Source organism: Zea mays, chromosome 10 (assembly GCF_902167145.1).
Source record: "Zea mays cultivar B73 chromosome 10, Zm-B73-REFERENCE-NAM-5.0, whole genome shotgun sequence".
Classification (NCBI taxonomy): Eukaryota; Viridiplantae; Streptophyta; class Magnoliopsida; order Poales; family Poaceae; genus Zea; species Zea mays.
In genome coordinates, this window is record NC_050105.1 from 29,663,283 (window position 1) to 29,688,736 (window position 25,454).

The following is a 25,454-nucleotide window of genomic DNA, read 5'->3' on the forward strand; positions in this document are numbered from 1 at the left end:
ATGTAATAATTATACAGACTCCACGGTACAACTCGACTTCATTTCTTATTTTACATAAGTATAACATCTAAACTATACTATTCTAGTCTTCGTCATCCTTGGTTGCTTCATTTCCTGCTGCAGGAGACCGTTTGTCAGCAAGGTTCATGGAAGGAGGGGGCCTAAAATGGTCCAATTCCCCATCAGGTCCTTCATTTGATGTTCCTAATGGTCCGGCTCCCATTGCATCAGCGTCGGAAGGCACGTCCGGGTGCAGTCAAGCATACAGTACATGTACTTCTTCATGTAAAGTATTACAGTACACTTGCAGGCTATCGAGGGCCGCACTAAGCTCTGCCACACGAGCTCGAGCTTTTGCTTCGCGGTCCCAAGCGATCTAACGCGAGTTGACGGCCCAATCCATGGCTGAATCCAGTTCTGAAATGTCATATTGCAAGCGGCTGACGTCAGCTGACAATTTAGCTATACGCTAGCTGTCCTGTGCCCATGCCCTATTCCGGTGACGTAGCTCTGACCGAAGTTGTTCCACCTTGGCTTCCAGGTCTCCAATTGGGTCATTGCTGCCACTACTACTCCCTTCATGTCTGGGGGCTAGCTGATGGCGAGGCACGCCAAAAGGTCCAGTAGATTTGCGTGCTGTTTTCCTTGTACGCGCCATGTCTCCATAAGAGGAGAAGATTTATTAGTATATTTTTAAACATGTTGCATGCATATTCTAATAATTATGGAATCAACCTTCGTTGATCCCCAACTTCCTATATATTGCACACTGTTACCCAATTTTACAAGATAAGGGACTACCAGAAAGTGGTAAGGTTAGAATGAAAGAATATTTCTAGATGAGTATTTGAATTTTTTTGAAGTTCTGCGTAATATCTGAAGAGATGGGCTTCGCTCCGATACCAGCTGTGACGAAACCTCCCAAGGTATTAGGCCCACCTACAGTTGTCCTTGTCCTAAGGACCTTGGACAACCCTGTAGATGCACATAATCACTCGACAAGTTCGGTAACCGTATCCTCATGCAAATATTACATCACATCGGAGAAAGAATATGCGGAAGCAAATTACAATAACTTAATTTACATTCTTCAATATAGAGAGAGTATTATTGTTATTACAATATCAGGGTACTATGAGTGCATAAAGTACTATTATTACAGACCCGGGAGGCAAAACACCCTCCCGCACACAAACTTTATTGTTTTCAAAGTGGGAGGCCAACATCCTCCCGCGACTTCACTGCTGGGGCTCTTCCTTGGGTACCACCTTTGAACAGAAACAACAAAAGTCTGTTGTTTCTTCACCTACAACAACATGGGTTCGAAAACCCTGAGTACGGAGTGTACTTTCGCAAGTCTTACCCGACAAAAGAAAAGACTCTCAAGGATATGCTAGCTTGAAGGAGTCAAGGTAAGGTTATTCAAGAATCAAAGACTCTGTTTGCAGAAATGATTACTGACAGTGGATCCTTAAAAATCCAGTTTTATTATCAAGTTAAGTCATTACCTGCAGCTAGAGTTCTTTCTACCCTAGTTCAAGCACTTGGCCTATACTAGTCGTCTTTTATCAACCCTTTCAGTTCACTCAAATGCTACGTGTAAGTTAGTGACCAAGTCTTCATGTCCAAGAAGTAACGACGATCCGAATCGATTAATACCCAACTGGGGATCTCCATCCACATGACATATGTAGCACTTAATTCTTGCATATGTCAACTCGCCACCGGGTTTCTTAAGACCAGATCGGGTTCACGCCAACCGAGAGCACAGATACACCACCGTCCAGCCTCTTGCCACGGAGGGTACATGCTACTCTCGCCATCTCTCCACTCCTATTGTGTGTTGGCCTTTCTGGTATTAGTCTGCCCGAGGCAAAGCTTACCCATGACGAGGCATGTGGCTAGTTAAAAGGTCCTCGATCATCAAGCCTACATCGGTACGGTCCTTAATCGACTCAGACGGAGACACTACACCAAGACTCTCTTCTCGTGCAAGTCACCCGCCCGGTCTCAGCTTTATTAATTAAGACCCCAAAGTGTGGTACCTGTCAGAGGTACATCTTTCTCAAATGTTGAACCCATCACGGCCATGATGGATCCACCATCAAGTTTTATTTTTGAAAACATCCCATTCCATCTGAAGCATCATCTTTTGTAAAAAACAAAACATTTTTGTTTTCTAAAGCAAGACTAAGCATCAGAAAACCTTTTAATAAAACAGGTAATCAAGGAATGGTAGTCAATTTCAAGGAAGGAAATGCAGCAATTGTTTAGCACTCAACTCCTACCACCTAATGCATCATTTCAAGTGATAAAGAGTTTAAAACAACAAGGAAGTGGTAAATGCACTGGGGCTTGCCTTGTGTTGTAGGGGAGTCGGGATCTGTTCCACAGATATCAAAGTAAAAACAATTCCTGGCAGATGGAGTTTCAGTTGGTGGTGCAGTCTCTTCTTCTTCGTTTTCTATACATAACCATATATAAACATGAGTGCTCATGTGATGCTATGAATATACAGTTATATTAGTGATACATCAAGTTGTATCTTGAATACAACTTTCCTTCATGGTACACCAGGGAAACTAGGGTCTTCTAGGTTAACACCCTAGTAGGGTGAGGTAATTTTATTCTAAGAAACTAGGGTTTTGGGGTTTTTGGGATCAAACAATGTCCAAAACATGTCAAACTTTACCCAAGAGTTCTAATTATCAAATTAGGCTTACCCAAAAAGTTTTATGATTTTTGGAGCTAGTCAGTAATTTCTAAAATTCCAAAAGACTAGGCTTAGGCCTTCTTAAATACAAAATAATTAATGGTTGGGGCTAAAAATCTTGGAACTATTTTTATTAAATACTAGAGGAATTTAGGAGTCTAGTAAAATTGGTCTCATGATTTTATCATTTTTCTATAATTTTCTATAAATTCCCTAAGTTTGGTAGAAAAAGAAAAGGAAAAAGGAGGAACAGTGATGGGCTCAAACCAGCCCGAACTGGCCCACGTCCAGGCGAAACGCGCCCGCGCGCGCCCGATCTGGCATCTTTACACAGAGGACCATGTCTGTTTGAATAACCCGTAAAGAGTCCTTAGCACTATTCTTCTGTGTTTGAAATTCGCACAGAGACCCCTCCCTTTTTGTTTCTTCGCAAGATGAGGTCTCTGACCACCGACGGCGGTGAACACACCCTCTGGCGAGCCTGTACCGGCCAGAATACGCAAAGTCTAAGCTTCTTACTTGGTCGACACCAAATTCTACCTCGGGCGACCTTAATCCCTCAACTAATTGCACTAATCCGGGCCAGAATCTCTCTGTCCACGACGACGATGAAAACCAGAGACAAACCAACATGTTCTAGGCGATTCAAGGTGGTCTAATTCAATCGAACGGGTCTGTGAGCAACAGGGGACATGAGGGAGGCTAGATCATCACATAGAAGAGCATGAACTAACCCGTAGACGTCTCCCCACGGCGAGATGTCTCACGGCGGCGTTATGACCGATTTGGGGGAAGTGAGAAATTGGGAGGCTCCGGTGGACGATCGGAGGCAAGAGCTGGTGCTTTGGATGCGTAATAACCTAGCGGAGCTCACTGGGGTAGCAATTTATAGACTCCATCGGCCGTGGCGTCTAATTTGAAGGAAGTGTGCTGGCGGCCGGAGAGAGGGACTGAGTCACTGCGGCGTTCTACCGTGGCATTCACTGGCTGAGGAGCTACGGCGGTCACTAGTGAACTATTACGACTGGCAACGACGTGGTGAAAGGGTCATGACATGGCATGATCACGGCGAACGACGTACACCTCGACGACGGCCGCTCGGCCACGTCACCGGCAAGTGGATGAGGCGATAGAGCGGCCACAATGTTCCAACTCCATCCACGGCCAGATCTTTTCACCAGGAGTCGTTATCCGTGCGTTACTGGGCACGAATCACAGCACTGGCACGAATCTGAGCGCGCGGGTCACCGGCGGCGAGGGGTGATGCACCTGAAGATCTTTTTCAGTCTACTGTACAATGGGAAACCCCATTCAGAGTACCTGACAGAGCACTTTGCAGAGCTTTGATCTCTGATTTCTATATGGCAACTTATTAATCCTTCTATAACAAAGTTGTTGTCCTATACTCCCACTTTAACTTTTTTATAGCATCCACAATCAAATAATCATTGAATCATACTCAAATCTGATCCCAAAGTTCAGCTGACTTCACTGTTAGTCAATATTCAGTTTCTGGGTTGTCTGACAGCCAGACTTCAGATCCATATCTCCAAATTTTGTATGTCACCAATGCTTAACCCCTTAAACAAAGTTGTACTCCTATCATAGCTCTACAAATTTGATGTGTTGACCTAGGGCAAAATCTTGAAGAATTTAGAGATATAGAGCTCCAAAGTTGACCTCATTCCACTGAAATTTAGACTTCACCATATATTGTTCATGGGGTACTTTTTGCAAATAAGTCCAAACTTCATCATACAACTTGGAAATTCTCCAATGTGAAAGTTACTTAGTTTGTGCTGTTCTATCACTTGGTTATTTGCACTTTGGTCCAAAAGTACATAGATTTTGCATTTACCCCCTGAGGGTTCCAATTAGGCTTTTCTAGGGTTTGTTTTTAGGGTTTGGGCACATTAGGGTTTTGTACCACTAAAGTTCATCATATTTGATACCTTGTGAACATTTCTCATGGCTTATGAGATTTTTGCTCATTTTGGCCTCACTTTAATCCATAGGCCCTAATTCCAGGGTTAAGTATCCTACCCTAGGGTTAATCACACATCAAATCTTATCATCACAACTTGTTTGAAAATTTTACCTAGTGAATGCATTCTAGGTGTAACAACCACATGAAATGTCAATGCACATGATGTTATGCTCAAGTTTTAGTGCCAGTAACACTAGGGGTGTTACAGTAAGGCACCTTTTTCCACCATACAGTTGCAAAAAAAGTTTGAAAATTAATAATTTAAAATAATATATCACCTTTTAAATCATAATTGATGTTTCTCTGATGTCGAGGGCATTCTATTCGCACGAGAAGGTATTTTAATACTGGTGGAGGATGAAAATTTACAGTGTATGCTAGAAAAATTGTGATGTCAAGTCCCAAATAATCACCTATATTGAAGGTATACATATACAATATTTGTGTCAAGTCGTATAGAACAGCGCACAACATTAGGCTATTCCTTGCGAAAAAATGAAGTCCTTGGAAAATTTAGCGAAAATATATGGAAGCGCTCTCCAATGTTTGTTAGAGATCGTAAGGCACATGTTTGTTATGATATATTCGGAAAAAAGTTGTACAACAAAGAATTTAAAACAATAGATCACTTTAAAACTAAAAATAGTGTTTTTATGATATTGAGGGCATTGTATTGGCACAAGAGGATATTAGAGTACAACTAGTGGATGGAAACATTATTGGACAAGCAAATGACCTTTTGTGGTACCAAATTTCCAATAATTCTCACTATTCAAGGCATACCTAGACGATGTTTATGTCCTCTAAAGTAAAATGCCACACATCATTATGTCACATCGTTTCTTAAAAATAAAGACCATGGAAAATTTAACCAAATTATGTGAGAGAACTATCAAAGCATAAGGTAAGGTTGTAATTTATCTTTTTGCCACCATACGATTGCAAAACAAAGTTCGAATATACAGAATTCCAAACAATATATCACCTTTTAAACCACAAATGACGTTTCTCCGATGTCGAGTGCATGTTATTCGTACGAGAGGGTGTTATTACTGGTGGAGGATGAAAAAGTTACAGGGTATGCTAAAGATTTTTTGTGATATCAAGTCACAAATAATCCTATGCTGAAGGTATACATATACAATGTTTATGTCAAGTCGGGTAGAACAGTGCACAATGTTTTGTCATCCCTTGCAAAAAAAATGAATCCCTTGCAAAATTTATCATAAATGTATGGATGAACTCTGCAATGTTTGTTAAAGATCGTAAGGCAAATGTTTATCATGATATATTTGGAAAAAAAAATTGTACAACAAAGAATCTAAAACTAAAAATAGTATTTCTTTGACATTGAGGGCATTGTATTCGCACGAGAGAAATTATAGTATAACTATTTGATGGATACATTATTGGGCGAGCTAATGACCTTTTGTGATAAGTTTTTAATAATTCTCTCAATTCAAGACGTATCTAGACTATGTTTGTATCTATTCAAGTAAAACAACAAAAATCATTATGCCACATTGTTTAAAAAAATAAAGACAATAAAAATTTTAGTCAAATTGCATGAGAGAACTATCCAAAGATATATTAAATTTGTAAGATACCTTTTTGCAACCGTACAGTTAAAAAGTTAAAATGTAAAATAATAATAATAATAAATTATTTAAATGATAAATGATGCTTATCTAATGTTAAGAGTATTTTATTCGTATGAGAGAGTAATGCACGTCACCTGTTATGCCTCCTACGCTGGACCCGGCTTAGGCCCTGTTTGGTTTGGTATGACTAAAGTTTAGTGACTAAAGTTTGGTTATTTTTAGTCCATAAAGAATCAAACATGATGACTAAAATTAATGACTAAACTTTAGTTCTTTAGTCACCAAGGGATAACTAAAAGGGACTAAAGTAGTATTTTTACCTTATTTGCCCTCTTTACTTTCTTCTTATAGCAAACATTCATTAATTAATAATGGTAAAACAGTCATTATTCACAGCAATTAATGCTCTTTAGTCCGGTTTAGTCATTGAAAACAAACGGAACACTTTAGCGACTAAACTTTAGTCACTAAAATTTATAGTCTAATGACTAAAGGAACCAAACAGAACAGGTCATTAGTCCGAGGCTCCAAGCTGTGCCGACAAAGTGATGAATCACCCAAACAACCACACTGACATCTCATCTTGATCCATCCAGCTTTGCCTCGATCGCCGGCCGGTAGCCATGTCCCCCACGGAAGAAGCCGCTGGTGGTGGTGGCGACGACTATGACCGCTTGAGCGAGCTGAAGGCGTTCGACGACAGCAAGGCCGGCGTCAAGGGCCTCGTGGACGCTGGCGTCACGACCATCCCTGCCATCTTCCGCGGCCATCTCCTTCAGGAAGGGCCGAAGGTATCGTCCTCTAGCAGTAGCAGCAGTACTAGTCTTAGCATTATCCCGGTCATCGACCTCTCGGCGGCGGACGCAGTCGCACGGGAGGAGGTGGTCGCCCAGTTGAAGGCTGCAGCCGAGACGGTGGGGTTCTTCCAGCTGGTGAACCACGGCGTTCCCAGCGAGCTCCTGTGCGAGATGCTGCCGTCGGTGAGGCGGTTCAACGAGGAGCCCCACGAGGTGAAGCGGCCCTACTACACGCGGGACGCACGTCGCAAGGTGCGGTTCAACTCCAACTTCGATCTGTTCCAGTCGCCGGCGGCCAACTGGCGCGACACGCTCTTCTGCGAGGCAGCGCCGGAGCCGCCGCGGGCGGAGGAGCTGCCGGTCGCCGTCAGGCACGTGATGCTGGAGTACGGCGGCGCGGTGCGGGAGGTGGCGGCGCGCGTGCTGGGGCTGCTCTCGGAGGCCCTGGGGCTGAGCCCCGGGCACCTCGCAGGGATGGGGTGCGCGGAGGGCCTCAGCCTGGTGTGCAACTACTACCCGCCGTGCCCGGAACCGGACCTCACCCTGGGCTGCAGCAGGCACTCGGACCCCAGCTTCCTGACCGTGCTGCTGCAGGACTCGCATGCGCAGGGCGGCCTGCAGGCGCTCCTCGCATCCAGGTGGCTGGACGTGCCTCCGGTGGCCGGCGCGCTCCTGGTGAACGTCGGAGACCTTCTCCAGCTGGTCAGCAACGGGCGGTTCAAGAGCGTGGAGCACCGGGTGGTGGCTAACCGGAGCAGGGACACGGCGAGAGTGTCAGTGGCGTGCTTCTGCAACGCGGACATCGCGAGATCCACGAGGCTGTATGGACCCATCGCGGAGCTCATCGCCGCGGACGACAGCGACGGCGCGGGAAGGGCGCTGTACAGGAACGTGACGGTCCCGGAGTTCCTAGCGCACTACGACAAGAAAGGCCTCGACGGTCGCCCGGCGCTCCACCGCTTCCAGCTGCTTCAATAATTTTACATCACATCAGTCCTGACTCTGGTGATATCATGTCAGTATGTCACTGTGGGCTACTCCGGTACTCTAATACAGTTATGGATGGATCAGATCAATACTAATCTCTGGTAATTTTTTTTAAGGATCTAGAGGAGTCGAAGCCCCTATAGCTTAAATTAAGAACTTAAAGAAAGAGTTAAGGTCTTAAGGATATACAGATTCAAGAAACAAAAAAAAAAGCTCCAGGCAGTAAACTAGAACAGATTGTTTTTAGTCATAAATCAAAAGAGGTTGAAAGCCTTGGCTTCATAGTCCACCCGGTGGATTGAGAGAGATTAAATCTCTTTCTATTTAATTTTAAATAGAAAGGGATTTAATCCTCTTAATCCCCTCTAACCAAACAAACAAGCACGGAGCAGCAGTATCTCTTTGAAGAGCGATTTACAGTCCCAGTTCAGCTGCCTCCTTTGAAGATTGAATCATTTCTTGTTGTCTAGATCGCTCAACACATAAGAACTAGTGTATTCAGACTGAAACTGGTCCCTCAGAGCTGCAGTGACCAATGCGAAAGTAACTTGCACTGAGGCGTCTAAGTTCAACAAACTCCAGCAAGATCTTGCAAAAGAGCAGTTAAGAAACAGATGTTCTGAAGATTCCCCTATGGCAAGATGACAAAGGACACACTCGTAAGAATCAAGGTGCATGTTCTTCCTTCTTACGGGGCACGGTCTGTGGGTAAAACTCCGAAGATCCAATCAGTTGAACAAAGGACAAGCTGCTCGCCTTATTTACAAATTGTGTTCGATATGTCAAGGTAGAATCATCAACACTACCAAAACACTACCTTGGAATTTGGAAACATACATTGGCGAAGAATAAACAAGGGGAAAAAAAACTCAGATTGACCATTGACGCATTTACAAGGACACGTTCCAGAGTAGATAACTAGGCGTCACTCCACCAGGATAACTCAGTTTCCCCGAAATTTGGATGACAAAAAGTTTTGGAACTTAGAAAATTCGTCCATGGTATCCAGAGGAGGAAGTGTGAAGGAAGGAAGAACGCTTTGTCCAGCCTTCGGATCCATCACACCTGTCGCAGGCAGGAGCGCCAGCGCAGGTTGCTGCTTGTTTAGCTTCTCAATGATGTAAGAGAAAGTCCCAAAGGTCAAGCAGCTCTGAATCAGAGTTTGTGGTGCACCTGAAACCCAGTACAAAAATGTGATATTGATTTCAACAATTACTGCACCAGGGCATCATTCTAATAAATAAAAACAAGTCAGCATAACAAATTAACTTGAACAGAATGCAAACAGTCAACGTATGACATGGACATCAACAGAATACGAGTAATTGGAATCTAAACATTGATACTCCATAATGCATAAGAAACAAACCACAATCGATTATGGAGGCATCCTAAGGACATCAAAATGCAGAATTGTTAAGCATAATAACCATACAACTTTCTACCCGTGACAGTCAGTCAGGCACTAAGGACATCACATAAGTATGCATGTTTCTCATAAAAGGAACAAGTCTATAAAACCTCCTAACATTGGGTGGTATACTTTACCTCACCTTTAAAACCAGTTGTTTAGCCACTCAACTTTACAAAACCATACAAATAACCCTAGACAGTTTTAGTTGGCGGTTTTCATGACGTGACACTAATTTAAGTGGCATCGGTTTTGTCTTTTTTAATTGTCTTTTATTAGTGTCCAAATTTTATATAATTTTACACAAAAATCAATAATTAGCTATTATATTTTCCGTAATTTTCCTGTAATTTTAGAAGTGTCAGCTTACTAAATAACAAAAACTACATAAAAAGAGTTTAATATTTTTGTCACTGATTCATTTCTTATTTTCTGAGACAATTTTACTAGAGCTAAATAATACTATTGTAAACTACTAAATTTTTTGTTAATTTATTAAACAAGTTAAGTGTTTTTTCTTCTAATTGCAAACTAAATTATTTTTATATTTGTTTTTAAGAACAGTTAGCAAACAGTAATAAACTAATCCCAATTTTTACACAGAACTTTTTTAGCTAAACTGCCAGGGGATTATTTGTCTAGTTTTGTAAAGCTGAAGGGGTTAAACAACCGATTTTGAAGATGAGGGGGTGAAATAGATCACCCTCTAAAGGTCATGGGGGTTATGTTGAGTTGTTGACTTATTCCTTTCTCAAAACCATTCAACCTAAAGAAATTGGGAATTTGGGATGCCATCAACTAACAAGTTTACAACCAGCTTCCTCTAGTCCCTAGCATATGAAGGTTTCTATGTTTTGCTCTAGAGGTCAACCAGATCAAGGGTTGCAAGCAAAGGTACAGTCCAAGAACCACACTTATGAGCAAGTTATCATCAAGTATAAACACAAACATCGTGTTTTCAATTTCCAACATTGTCAGAATTGCAAAGAGCAAATATATAAAAAAAGAGTAATTGCCTCAGGGCCAAATAAATAATATGGCTATTATTTATGTAATCTTAGTCCTCACCAGAGCATTAAGGAACAGACTGTTCAGCAATTGTAAAATAAAACAGTTCAAGGCTATTGATTGATTGCACATTTTCTGAAACTTTACCTGGAAAGCTCAGAGCAAGGCCAGTGCAACAGCCTGCGACTCCTGCATTGATTCCTAGAAATAAAATAACTGACATGTTAATGCATCCATGCAATTTTCTTAGCAATTTATTAATTAAGAGGAATAGAAAAAAAGAAATGAACAGAACACAGACAAATACACACCATCATCTTTTCCACGTAGTTTTCTCAAAGAGCAGGCTACTAAACTTTGAACACCAGCAAGAACAGCAAATATCTAGATCAGGAAGGCAAGATTTGCACCATGAGATATTGTTAAACAATTGGCACAAAGTGGTATCCACATTTGGAAAGCATATTGTTATACCTTAGCAGATGACGCAGCATCAGCAAATGATCCTTTAATCCCCTTCATCATAACCAAACCTTTACCTGAAACATTAAAGAAAATAGAAAAGTGGAGCTATCCGATTATACATGTAGGCTTCACAGCAAAAGACCAAAAAAGGATAACAGAAACACAATCTGGTGGTAGACAGCACCAGGAGCCCACTTAGCCCTTTTTTAGAACACTGTGTCAGTTAAAATATAGGATCTTGTGCTCCCTAATCCAGGAAGTGATACAGGGGATCCCTACCGACTAGGCGATTGAATAGTTGTTAACCCTCTATGAAAGAGCATTAAATACAGCTACAGCAAAGAATATATGGTTCTGATCCACTACAAGTGCCAACATAAATAAAAGCAAAATCATTTTCTAGAAAGCGCTTCATGGTGGCAATTTCATTCAATATGGTGATGCCTGTAATATCAGAGAAAAAGGATTAAGATCTTCATATCTCAGTCTTGGTTTTTTTTTCTTCTTCACAAATCAATGTAGAAGTTGTTTGGCAGTGTGCTCCCGGCCTGCAAGTCCCATGACAAATCTTTTTCTTTTATATGTGAGGACTCAGATTAGGTGTGCAATGCTCATGTTGAACCATATATGCATTTGAAGGGCTAGATCAGGTTTTGGGATATAACTTCATGGATAATTTATGTATTACTCAAGTGAATTGTAACTTCGGTAATATCAGTAGTATTTCCTATTTGGTACAAGCACCTCTGGTTTCCTATCCTGTTCTTCTATATAAAATAGCTATCTTTCAATTTCTACTTGTAGCAGTGACTCCAGTAAAATACAGCCTCAACCCAAACTGGTTTGAACAAGAGAAGATACAAGTCAGTGTTCTGTTTGGTCAGCTGTGTGTGATGCAGGAATGCAGGATGAACTAAGAATACAAGATGCCGTCTGGTTTCCATGATGTGTGCTTTACAAGGTTATGACATTAGAATTTAACCTGCATTAATCCACCTACTTAACCTTAATTTCACTTTTGCAGCTCACCTTTGTCCAATTTAATCACTAATGTAGACCCCCACTTGCATAGGGTTGTAAGAGACCCAATTTTGCGAATCAAACTAATCCTCACCCATGAAAGGCAGGTAATTGTCCCAAACACACCACCATACCTTCTCTTTCATTAAAAAAACAGATATGCTACAAGCCAAATACTCCAGAACCATCCAAATCACCAACTAACTAATCAACTATGGGCATACATAAATTTGAAAACAGATTAAAGATATATTAGCTATAAAGATAACACAAATACCCATGCAAGTGAAGCTTTTTCAGGCTTAGAGTCTCAGCCCAATACAGCAGATTAGCAGTCTGACTGTAGGAATCAAGGTTTAGTCATGTTTAGTACTAAACCTCTGTGTGGTTACATGGTCAGAAATCAGGAGTCAGGAGCCAGTGCCAAAATAAAGTGAATATATCAGAGAAATTTTCACCCCCACATTTCAAATCCAGACATTTATTGAAACCAAATAGTCCCGTTCCCATGGTTAAAATAGAGCTGAAAACACACATGCATGTAACTTAAAATATCCCACCCGAATCAGATCTTCTGCACAATCTGTAGAAACTTAGATAACATAGCATTAATCTAACAAAAGAAAGCTCTAAATGGTGCAATTATAGACCAAAAAATGTAAGCAGTTCCTAAGAGTAGACCCAGAACTGTACAATAAAGATTAAAGACTACAAATTAGACCAGGCACAAATAATTGGCTACCCCCAGGGTGAACAACAGAACAATGTCCATAGCAAAACAATACTTATCAAACAAATTGTGACGCTAGAATCGGGGGAACATAACCTAAGCCGCACGGAGTCCAGCCCCATCATCCCAAGTCCGCACCTGAGGTCCTCGAAATGGCGCCACAGCCACACGTTGCCTCGCCATCGGTGAGCCATAAACCCTAGCACGAGGTTGAGGTTCCATTCGAACGGAGAGGCAAGGGATAGCGGAAACACGGGCGGCGTGGGTTTACCGTAGCCAACGACGGCGCCGACGAGGGAGCCCGCGGCGGACTCCCAGGCGAAGCGGAGGAGGCAGACCCCTGGGGCCGCGGTGGCCGCGGCCAGCGGGCTCGAGTTCCGCGACACCGCGAGGCGTGTCAGGATCGGGTTGGAGGTGGAGCCGGGACCGCGGGCCCCCACCCCACGCGGAGAGGACTCGTCCGAGTCGGTTTCGGTGGTGCCGCCGTCGGAGAAGGGATCATCCTCCCGACTCCGATCGCCGCCGCCTCTCGCCATGGCCGCCGCGGCCTCGTGTCCCTGTTCGTGTTCGCGCGCGTGTGTGTCTAGCGCGCTGCTTGTCACGGGACCAGAAGGAATGGGTGCACCGCCACGCGCAGACTGCAGTGCGCTGCGGACTGACCGTGTCGTGTGCACAGCCTGCGCCTGCCGGTGGCGCCACACGCGACGCGAGTAGGATCCTCCCGTCTTTTTTACATTTTATTCTTTTTTGGTTTTATTTTCACGAATACGTACTTTTTAGTTTATTTTAAAAAATAGACCCTCAGCTCGGCGCTATCACTATTGGCGCCGAGCTACAACTTATCGGTGCCAATTAGTTTGGCGTGTACATATAAGAGTCGACGTCTACGTGGATCTAACGTGGCAGTACCTCGGCGCCGACCTCCGTGTATATAAATATCCCACTCTGTCCGTCGATTTTTTGATTTTTGGATGATAGCAGTCATTTTATCAATGATTCTTCTTCATACTTAGTTTATTTGGTGCCTATCTCACTAGACCACAAATTCAGCTGGACTAGTCCTGCAAGGATGTGTAAATAACTCAGCTCAAATGTGCAATTCATTATCCATTGATCCCAAAACTTCCTTTTATAATATACAAGGGAATCATGCACCAATTAAGTAATGGACTGCAATAGCCCTACAACTAAAAGTTAACACAGAAACAGAAATAGTTTAACTAAGCTCATAATTCCTTGCAAACCTTGGTTTGTAATAGACAGTGAACATACTACCAGTGTTCACTGCATGCCTTGTACAAGACGCTTGACGCTCACAAAAACACTCCAACCACTTTGTAGGAGATGTCTCCGTGGCTGACCTATCAAATGCTAAGTTGTAAATTTAAACAGGTATAAGATCATCAACTATCCAAGTTACAGTTTAGGTCACAACAACAGAACACAAATTCATAAACCAAATAAACTAAGTATGAAAAAGAATCATTGATAAAATGACTGCTATCATTCAAAAATCAAAAAACTGACGGCCGGAGTGGGATATTTATATACACGGAGGTCGGCACCGAGATCCATGGCGCCGAGGTCAGCGCCGAGATCCATGGCACCGACCTCGGCGCCGAGATCCACGGCGCCAAGGTACTGCCACGTCAGATCCACGTAGACGTTGACTCTTATATGTACACGCCAAACTAATTGGCGTCGACACGTAGCTCGACGCCAATAGTGATGGCGCCGAGCTGAGGGTCCATTTTTTAAATGAAACTTAAAAGGACGTATTTGTGAAAATAAAACCTAAAAAGGGCTAAAATGCAAAAAAGACGGTAGGATCCTCTACGTGGGCCGCTGTTCGGTTAGGTATGGATTGGAGAGGTAGACTGCGGCTACAGATGTTTGGCTCTTTTTTACTGTAGCATTGAGTACAAGCAGCCGGTCGTAGCCCGCTGCAGCGAACGAGAAAAGCTGTTGTGGGGTGTGAGTTGTGGAAAAAAACTAATATGGGTTGTGAGCTGTTAAGAAGCTAAAAACCGTTTGGTGAAAACCACTAAAAGCCGTTAAAAATTACTCGATATATGTTTTCACAGTTCCATCCAAAAGCTACTAAAAGCAGGTCCAAGGGTGCGTTGAGTTTTGCATTGCGAGAAAGTCAGTTTTTAGAAAAAGATGCTTCCTGGATCCAGCCCTTGGTTTGGTTTTTGGCTTTTAGGGAGTAAAAGTCAAAGCCAAAAGCCAAACCAAACACACCCTAAATTTTCGTCTAAGGGCTAGTTTAGCAACTCGATTTTTGCAAAAAAAAATCTAATTTTTCCAATAAAAATTGAACTAATTTTCTCAAAGAAAATTGAACTAATTTCCCTTGGGAAACGAAAATTCCTTAGAAAAATAGGTTGTCAAACTAGACTTAACTGAATAAGAGGGGATTTAGTCCCTTTGTTGAGTACCAAAAGTATCATCAGACGATTAGGTCCTCAAGCCGGACGGTTCTCAGTTTGGACGGTCTGTCGTAGCGGCACGGACGGTCCGCGTGTGAATATAATCAGTTAGAATTCCTGATTTCTTGTGGGATTTGTTAGCAAACTGCACAGGATTTGTTTAGGAGCCGACTTGTAACAGGTTCAGACCCCCTATATAAATGAAGGGGTACGACCGATTGACCCTCCAACAATCGGTCCAATGAAAACCTATTTACTATATTTATCTGTTTTGCATTGTTCTTTCCATGTATTCGGAGTAGGAGTAACCTAGCCTTAGTATTAGTCTTCCTCGGTCTGGATCTTCACCTCTCTTCGATTTGACATCATCTAGAAGCGTCTTGGGTGGCCTGTTGACCCCAACGTAACTCTAGGATCTCACCTCCTCGACGGGGTCCCTCCAGGGAGACAAGATTCGGGGTTCTGTGAAGAAGACCTGCCATCATGGGCCATCTGGAAGCACGCAAAGGAGTCACTCCCGCAGCGATGTCACGGACTGTCTGCACTCCCACAGAGAGCACTGCTAGGTGATTCATTCTAGTGTTTGGTACCAAATCGGTGCCAACATACTTCTTGGCGACTCCGCTGGGACATTAGGGTGTTTAGAACTACTAAAAATCGGCCTCTGATCCAAATGTCGGTTCTAAAGAGCATGCCGACGTCTCTGCCACCAACATCATCAAGCCGACCATGGAAGCGCTCCCGGCTGATGATCAGCAGCACTGTCAGGACCTCATGAGGCGCGAAGAGAAAGTAGTGTTGTGACAACTCGTCAAACGATGCGAGAAGGCGAAGGAAAAGTACCTATCACACTCCATAGTGGATCGCCACTAGAAGATCATCCGTAAAGGCAAGATCGTAGCATCTCTCCTACCTTCGCATTGGGCTCCCACTGTAGGTAATCCAAATCAATCTTTTAAGGCTTTCATAGAACAGCGAGCGGTCAGCTAAAACAATATAAAGGATGAGCGTGTTCATATGAAAAATCTACTACCCCTAGTTTTCCCTCGCATGAACCTAATACGGAGCCACCCGCATCTAACACATTGGCTACAAATGGGTCATCTTGGACCCAGGCATTGTATGGTATGCCGATGAATATGTTCATAGCATCACCGCAGCAGCAGCCGCCTGGCATGCAATCAGCTTTGAACATAATTAGACCATCTGGCTACCTCACGGATCGTCTGACATCCTTTATCGAACCGTCCGACCCTACACAAGCCACGCGCAGACCACCCAGGAAGTGCCATATATGGCCGAACTATCTGGGTATAACCCCGTACCGCTCGGCCTAGTCGCGGACCGTCCGACCTCTTACTCTGGACCGTCCGGGTATGCATACGCAAAACACGGAGTGCACAATATGCATAACCTTTGCACCCATCATAGTAGCACTATGCAACCCTACCGGCAGTATATTATAACCATGTCATGCCACCTCATATAGCACAGGATCGAATATTCTTCGGCCACCTGATAGCTTGAGAGATATGGGGCAGGAGGGGGTAGCACTAATAGGACACCTAACACGCATTTTGGACATCCCTGGGAAGAAAGCCGACACAATAATGCATAGTAACCTGAGGTTTTCATCCCTAAACTTAATGGATGGTCACTAGATGTGGTGGAAAAACTAGGGACAAAGTAGCTAGGTTGTTCAGAGACAAACTCGATGTTGGTGTGTCAGGCATAGGGCAGTCATATCAGAAGCCTTATAATCACTGATTTGACACCGTGTCATATCCGTAGAGAACTAGGATACCATATTTCTCTAAGTTTTACGGTGAAGGCGACAAAAGCATGCATGAGCATATAAGCGAGTTCTTAGCACACCTAGGATAATTGGATGATAGGGAAGCCTAGGAGAATTGGATGATAGGGAAGCCTACTGCATTCGTTTACTCTCACTATCCCTAACTGGTATTGCATTCGCATGGTAAGCAGCCCTGCCACCTAACTCTATTAACTCTTGGGGGAATTAGAGCAAAAATTTCATAAACACTTTTTCTCAGGAAAATATGAGTTAGAATTAACTGATTTAGCTTCAGTCCAACAAGGGCACGAAAAATCGAACAATGATTATATCTGAAGGTTCTAGGACACTAGATACCGATGCTTCCAAATCCATGTCGCGGACAAACAACTAGCAGGGTTGGCTTTTAATGGGTTGTGATCTTACTTAAAAGAGAAATTAGATGGCACTCAGTTCTTTTTATTAGTACAACTGCAACATCGAGCTTTGGCTTGTGAAAGTCGAAGTAAAGAAGCATTAAAATTGGTTGGTCATAATGTGCATCTAGTGAAGCACGATCCAAGTAGTTCAGATGATGACTCCACAAGTGTATATACTAATAAACTTGTTTGACCAACGAAGGCCAAACCTTTGGCATGCTCTTCTTTACAGCTAGTTCAAAATAATTGACAAGAAGAAGTTAAATTTACTTTTAATGTTGCCAAGTGTGACAAAATACTTGACGGGCTATTAAGAAGTGGCAACATTAAAGTGACTCATATTATTCCTCCTCTAGATGAACTAAAAAGACGTGCTTATTGCAAGTGGCATAATTCTTTTTCTTATGCCACCAATGATTGTAATGTTTTTCGTCGGCAAATACAATCGTCCATAAATGAGGGTCGGTTGAGTTTCTAGGAGATGCCAGACAGATAAGTCTTGGTTTGGCTGGATGCAGCCGATAAAGACAAAGACAAAAATATCATCGTTGGTAGTCCTCACACGCAAAGAGTAATTACTTAGAAGGCTGCAGACAAAAGGACTAATAAGGCCGGTGTTGGGGGTCTTCTTCCCCACCGAAGGTCCTCAAGGCAAAAACACCTTCGGCAATATAATACAAAGGCATACGCGACATGATGACACGGATGGAAGCCGAAGCTATGACTGAAGAAGCTTCGACTTAGTATTATCACGAAGCCGAAGGTCGTCACCGACTCAAGGGGAAAAGATTGTTTAGTCCTTGATCACTCGCATTATGATTGCATGTAAATGTCGGGGACATAAATGTAATTGTGTCCGGGCTGCGTCCCGCGCCTATAAATAGATAAACAGTACCCCCGTACTGTTCACGCTGGATTGTAATCTCTCTCTCGCGTCATCTTTGCATTCCCACCTTCTGGCGAACCGAAGGTACCATTGTATTATAAATATCACTAATGTTAATTCTTATATGTGGATATGAATATAAATAAATTGTGAGGATCTGATCATTATCTTCCATTCTTTAATGTTCTTTCACGTTCTTATTTATATCTCTACTACTACATAAGTGACTATTGTAGGCGTTCACAGCCAGTGGTGCACGTTCTGCCATGGGGCACCCCACCCCGCATCCCGCCCGCCTTGCCCTCCCCCGTGGCAATCTCGGCGCTCGCCCTAGCGATAATCTCGGTGTCCCCCGCGGCAAGCTCGCCCTCCCGCGCGTAATATCGTGCCCCATCCCCCAGATCGGCGTCTGTGCCCCTGTCCCGCTCTCCTACCTCCATGCCCCCACCCACTACACCCGCCTCCTGATGCCCCGCCACGGGTTCCCCTCCCCCACAAGCACATAGCCCCCGCCCCTGTCTCGCCCGAACCAAGGCGCCGCCGAGCTCCTCCCTTGCCGCGCGCGCGCCGTGATGCTTTCGAGGCATGGGGAGGAAGACCGTGACGATGCAGTGAGAAGTCTGGATCAGGCACTGACCAGCACCCCCTATGCCCCCACCAGTCCTCGGGTGCCCCTGCCTCACCGCCGTTCCTCGTCACCCGTCGGCGCGACATCGGTCCGCTGCATGGAGAAAGGAGCAGGCATCGACAACATCCGTCCGCCGTGCGAGGTAAGGTCATGCCCATCCCACCGTGCGTGTTTGCAGAGGAGATCCTCTACCGTCTCATGGCCCTGATCGGACACTACTCGACCCTATTCGGTTCAGACCTAGCTGCCCCCACTGCCCGTCCGTCCTTCCGCACATGACTGCTCTCAAACCCTAACCCTCGCCGCCGGTCCTTGTCACCCCGTCGTTGTGCCCATTGGCAGGCCTCGGCGACCTCCGTCCACCGCACGTGGTAAGGCCCTCAGTGATCATGATATGCAAGGTACACATCTTGCTAACCCCATTGGTCACTGTCATCGAACTCTTTTGTGTTTAAATATCATCAATTTTGTTAGTTAAAGGTCCTATTTGGGCACATTTGGAGTATTCAGTCACATTGGAGGGATTGACCTGATAGAAAGGTTTTCCTGCTGTCTTTGATAAAAATGAAATGTTGGCAAGTCTTTTCTGGACAAGAGAAGTAATTAGATCCTTACAATGTAGTGTCCTGAAATAGCCGCATAATTCGGTGATCTCTTGCTGTGGCTTGGAGGAAATAGTTTTTTAGGGTCAGGTGAACTCAAGTGTTATACAATATAGTGGCAAGATTACACAAAATTAGAGTTTTAGTTTTTGTTTCTCAGCTTCAGTGATGGGGGAGTGGACTACATGTTCCACCTTTTGATATCATTGTAGTGCTTTTGTCATTTTTGGTTAAACTTGTAGGCTGAACTTGCATAGTGAAGTACTTCGGTAAAACTCAAAGTGCTTCATAAATCAAAATATCGAGAGAAAAACTGATATTTAAGTTTTACGTGATTTTGGTTCTTGGAAAAGTATGTAAGTACTTATCATGGCAGAAATATGTTGCTCTTTTGAATTCCTTGGTATATGTACACTGGCAAGTATGTGAGATTAGCATCTTTTCAATAGTTGCATTTTGATCATCATCCTCAGTTGTACTTTTTTAGGTCAGATCTGTTAAAGCATCAACATTAAATTTACAAACTTTTTTCTTTAGTTGTTTCGGGGCATAAGGAACTCATCATATTATTGTACCCCCTGTCTGTGTTGTGCAATTAAGTTAAGATCCATCGCTGCAGTTGATGTTTGAGTTATTAGACAATGTTACTCGTAAGATTTTTAATATTCTTGTAAGTATCCATATCTATTGGTGGTATCACATTTATATTTTTTTCAATTGAATTTAATACACGCCCACATTGATGTTTACAAAAAATGATGCTTGAGTTGTGTGTACGGCACGAGCAAATATTTATGTTGTTCTACCTCATATGCTTAATGTGTAATTCAATAAATATCCATTAATACAGACCATAATGGAATTACTAGAAACTTATGTCCTCATGTTGTACTATATTTATATTGATGTTTTCGATGGTTATTACACTTTTTATAGAAACTTTGGGTAGAGGAGCTCATTTTCCACTGTTCCCTAATATGCAGAGTAAACTGTCGGGAGCCATTTGAGCTAATTTTTAGTCAACCATCTGTTCGAGTTAGCTTTTTCTTCAACATGTCAAGGCATGTTGCTTGCATAGTATTGAGAACTGAAAATTGATACAATGACACCGCAAATATAGTACAATATATTGTGTTTTATGCTATCACTGTTTCAATTATGTCAACGCATGGAGTTGTATTTGATACTTCTTGTTGTATGAATTTCCACGCCCACAACATTGCTATGATTCATCCTTGAGAAAATTAAATATCTTTTCTGCAGTGGGTGCTCTCAATGCTATTTTGGAGAAACAGAAGCTCTACAGCCAAATAGGTTACGTTTGGTGGTTTTATCGTACATCTCCTATAATTGTCCTTTCTACTCTCAAGCGAAACTAAACTGGTGTTGCGGATATTTCGTAGGTACACCTTTGGTTTGTTGACTACGTTCCTTGGCCTCCTGCTGCTTCTTAACAGATCCGCATTGTTGAATATTATAATATGCTAATGCTAATTCTTTCATTAAATGGTTTGAATTTACAGATCCTAAACTGGTTGTCACATTATCCAACTGATGTGAAAAACTATATTAGGCCTGGTTGTGTTATTCTAACTATTTACCTACAATGTGTGCATCATTCCTCCAACCTCTAGACGCCTACCCTCACCTACACGATGCTCACTCCTCCGCCATCAATCATAGATAGCAGGAAGGTGACCGAGGATCTCCGCCACACCCTCCTCATCTGGTGCCGCTGCTCTGTTCCTCAGTCTGCCCCCATTTACCTCGCTTGACCTCGCATGGATTCTTGCTTGCTTCTCCCCAACTCCACGCGCCGATCCTCTAACCTCCAGGAGAGCGCGACGCGATCCAATTGAGGTCTAGGAGGTGGGGGTGCCTGCGCGCTGTCCGTGTGTTCCCCCTTGTTTCCAATCCAAGCCTTGCCGCGCCGCCGCTGGAAGTAATTACCTGTAGCATGACTGAACACTAACTCATGAGTTGATACACTATATACCACTATCTTTCTTTCCTGCCTTTTACCATGTCCATGTTCAGTCATTTGCTTTCTATTCGTTATGCATATCTTTGAGTTCATTTTTTTCTGCTCCAAAGGTGGCTGAGCGGTGTAACTCTGTCGATCCTCCAATTCTCAGAAAACTAAGATCTTGTACCAATTAACACTGTTGTTACTTGCCTTGGGTAATTTGAGTGTCCTAAAATTCAGTTGCCTCTTATATGCGTGAACTGTGCCATTGAATTGGTTTCTCACAACCTCCTAATGCTGCAGAGCATGTTCTTCCATCATCACAAATTGAAAACATGCTCTGTCAAGTTTAAATAGAGTCAAAGCAATCTCAGGATCCTCTTATCACATTGTTCCAATAGATATATGCCTGATATGGTTACATGCTAGGTGACTTGTTTTTTCTCGTGTTCTATCTAGGTTCATGGTTTTAGAGTTTTGATTGCATGTTTTGTTTTGTTTTGTTTTTCTTAAATCTTCTTTAAGTTCTTTCATTTAGATCTTACTTCCTTTCATCCTTTGTATTGTGGTGCTTTGTTATCATGTAATGTTAAAATTGTACCATGCTGATTGCAGATCCCTTTATGTTTTCAATCATCTTAAAAAGTAGAACCTCATTTGCTTGGCTAAACAATCAGTAGAGCCTAAGCACACAAGAGAGAAAAAACTGTGAGTGGTTCACCCTTTTACTGATGTGGGTGCAGGAATAAGGAGCACATGCTATTGTGCACTTCAGAGATTTGCAACGCTGAAGAAATCTGTGAGTGGGTCTAGAGCTTAGAAGCTTCAAATACAACTCATATTCTTCTCAAACTTGGTGGTAACAAAAGTATAGAATAATAAGCAGTGTTTTTGTATATCAATGTATTTTATCATATTGGATTCCGTAGCAACGCACGGACATATACCTCTGAAACAAGCTATTTTATTTTTGCGGAACTTCTAAGGATAATCCACCTATCACTTTTGTTGTTGCTGCCTGCGAAACTTAGGATGTGAATGTGACAGTCTTGCAAGTGTTTGGTCTTTCTGGAGAAAACCATGTTTTCGCAAAAGAAATGTGGAATACCATGCTACAGGTAATTACTTCTAGCTTGGGTTGGAAACACTTGCAAGCGTCGTCACTGGAAGTAATTACTTCTAGCTATAAATATGTGTTTAACTTATGATGAAGGTTTGCAGACTGTTGGGGGTATGCTTCGTAGCCGAAGATCCTAAAGAAATAAACACCTTCGGCAGATCCTCTCCAAAGCAGCGCCGAAGCTATCGACTATAAAGCTTCGGCACAGTGACATGTCTCAAGACGAAGGGGTGAACCAACTTAAAGATGAAATGACTTAAAGACCCATGATATTCTGTGTCATTATTGTAGTTCATTGTAAAGGGCATAAATGTAATTATACACAGGCTGTGCCCTGTGCCTATAAATAGGTGAACAGTAGCCCTGTACTGTTCACGCTCTCCTGTAATCACACATTGGGCATTTGCTTTTGCTTCACGCTGGTATTTTTGCTTTTCTTCAAGTCGAAGGTACATTTGTAATTTGTTATCATTTCTATAATAATGAAATAGAAATGAGTTAATAATAATAATGTGTTTATATTATTTTTTCATATTTTACAAACCCTTCTTCATTATTTGTTGTGATTATGAAGGTATGTCCTTCATAACCTTTGTCCGGAATCCATTATATCCCAAGGGAAATAATGCTTCGGAGGACGAAGGACTATAACATTTAACAATTTCTGTGTTGCCTTGTTCGCAATTTATAGCAGTTAAGAACAAGTCCCCAACAATGGCGCCCACCTCCGGTGAACTCACATCCACTTGCTGAGCTGATGGCTTCGTTCAAAGCTAGAGTTGCTTCGGCCCCAAAGCTTGTGCTCCCGATAACAGGCGGTTCATGCTCAGAGCCAGCTAACAAGAAACAGAAGAAGGAGGCACAGAGAAGAGTACAACATGTAGGGGTATAAGGACCCTTCATCAAGTCAAGATGGTCTCACATCCCGATTACCTTCTCTCAAGAGGATCTTCAGCTCAAGGATTACCCACACAATGATGCTATGGTTATCTCTTGTGTGATCAAAGGATTTTTGGTCCACAATGTTTTGGTTGATACAGGCAGTGCAGCTGATATTATATTTTCCAAGGCCTTCAGACAGATGCAAGAGCCCGAAGACAGGATCCATGATGCCACACATCCCCTTTATGGCTTCGGAGGAAGGCAGATTATAGCACTTGACAAGATCACAATGCCAGTTACCTTCGGATTTATCAACAACACAAGGACTGAACAAGTTGCGTTTGATATTGTTGACATGGAATACCCTTACAATGCAATCATTGGTCGTGGTACTCTCAATGCTTTTGAAGCAATTCTTCATCTAGCATATCTTTGCATGAAGATACCTTCGGACCAAGGGCCCATTGCTATTCATGGAAGTCAGGAAGCTGCCAGAAGGACCGAAGGAAACTGGACAGACTCAAAAGCAATCCATAACATAGATGGAGCTGAGGCTTGTGAGCAATACAAGTACAGAAGGGAGAAAGCTGCTTCGGCCGATCAGCCGAAGCCCATGCTCTTATGCGATGACATAGCAGAGCAGAAGGTGCTATTGGGATCTCAACTGTCCGAAGAACAGGAGAAAACCTTGATAAGGTTTCTGTTCAACAACAAAGATGTTTTTGCATGGTCAGCTAATGATCTTTGCGGAGTCAACATGGATGTTATTGAATACTCGCTCAATGTTGATCCATCCTTCAGACCCAGAAAGCAGAGGCTTTGGAAGATGTCTGATGACAAGGCCGAAGGTGCTCGGAATGAAGTAAAAAGACTCCTCAACACCGGAGTCATCAGAGAAGTAAAATACCCAGAATGGCTAGCCAACACTGTTATGGTAAAAAAGGCCAATGGCAAATGGAGGATGTGTATTGATTTTACTGATCTCAACAAGGCTTGTCCGAAAGATGAGTTTCCATTACCAAGGATAGATTCCCTAGTTGATGCAGCAGCTTCATCAGAGCTTATGAGTCTGCTGGATTGTTATTCAGGCTATCATCAAATTTGGATGAAGGAGGAGGATGAGCCAAAAACCAGCTTCATAACCCCTAGCGGAACATATTGTTACCTTCGGATGCCTGAGGGGCTCAAGAATGCTGGAGGAAGCTTCAGCAGAATGACAGCGAAGGTTCTTCATTCTCAGATAGGCAGAAATGTGCTAACTTATGTTGATGATATCATTGTAAAAAGCACGAAGCAAGAAAATCACATTGCTGATCTGTAGGAGACTTTCGCTAATTTTAGACAGGCCGGTCTAAAGCTGAATCCAGAAAAGTGTGTCTTCGGAGTAAAGAAGGGGAAATTCCTTGGTTGCCTAGTTTCAACAAAAGGGATTGAGGCTAATCCAAATAAAATCGAAGATATTCTTCGAATGGAACCACCTAGCACAAAGAAAGGGGCTCAACGACTGACGGGAAGACTTGCATCTCTAAACCGATTCATATCTAGATCGGCAGAGAGAAATCTACCATTTTTTGAAGTGTTGAAGTCAGCCAAAGTTTTTCAATGGGGGCCAGTTCAGCAGAAAGCCTTCGACGACCTGAAGCAGTATTTGATAGACTTAACGACATTAACTCCACCAACGCCAGAGGCTCCTCTGTTGTTATATGTGGCAGCTTCACACTCAGCGGTAAGTGCGGCACTTGTCCAAGAGAAGCTTGAGGGGCAAGTCAAAAAGCAAGCCCCAATATACTTCATCTCCGAAGTCCTTAGTTTATCAAAGAAAAATTATACAGAATTAGAGAAGGTGGTGTATGCTGTTTTGATGGCCTCAAGGAAGCTTCGGCACTATTTTCAAGCATACAATATAATTGTCCCTTCTTCACAACCATTGAAGGATATTATGAGAAATAGAGAAGCTAATGGAAGGGTTGGAAAATGGGCTGCGAAACTCAATGAGTTTTGCATT

At 42.8% G+C, this 25,454-nt stretch overlaps 2 protein-coding genes across 3 annotated transcripts; one reads left to right on the top strand and one right to left on the bottom strand.

Moving 5' to 3' along the window:
- Positions 1-6,857: 6,857 nt before the first annotated feature.
- LOC100192706 (uncharacterized) lies at positions 6,858-8,202 on the top strand. Of its 2 annotated transcripts, NM_001137908.1 has the most exons (2): positions 6,858-7,092; positions 7,169-8,198. In NM_001137908.1, the coding sequence occupies exon 2, from the start codon at positions 7,270-7,272 to the stop codon at positions 8,074-8,076; it is 807 nt and encodes a 268-aa protein (NP_001131380.1). In that variant the 5' UTR covers positions 6,858-7,092; positions 7,169-7,269; the 3' UTR covers positions 8,077-8,198. The 2 variants fall into 2 exon arrangements, with proteins under 2 accessions (NP_001131380.1, NP_001335680.1); NM_001348751.1 differs by having other exon boundaries at positions 6,858-8,202.
- Positions 8,203-8,746: 544 nt separating this feature from the next.
- LOC100273617 (Mitochondrial import inner membrane translocase subunit TIM22-2) lies at positions 8,747-13,273 on the bottom strand. Its single transcript, NM_001148033.1, has 5 exons — positions 12,991-13,273; positions 10,979-11,043; positions 10,816-10,888; positions 10,652-10,705; positions 8,747-9,258 (listed from the first exon to the last, which is right to left on the bottom strand). The coding sequence occupies exons 1-5, from the start codon at positions 13,253-13,255 to the stop codon at positions 9,029-9,031; spliced, it is 687 nt and encodes a 228-aa protein (NP_001141505.1). The 5' UTR covers positions 13,256-13,273; the 3' UTR covers positions 8,747-9,028.
- Between the last annotated feature and the right edge of the window lie 12,181 nt (positions 13,274-25,454).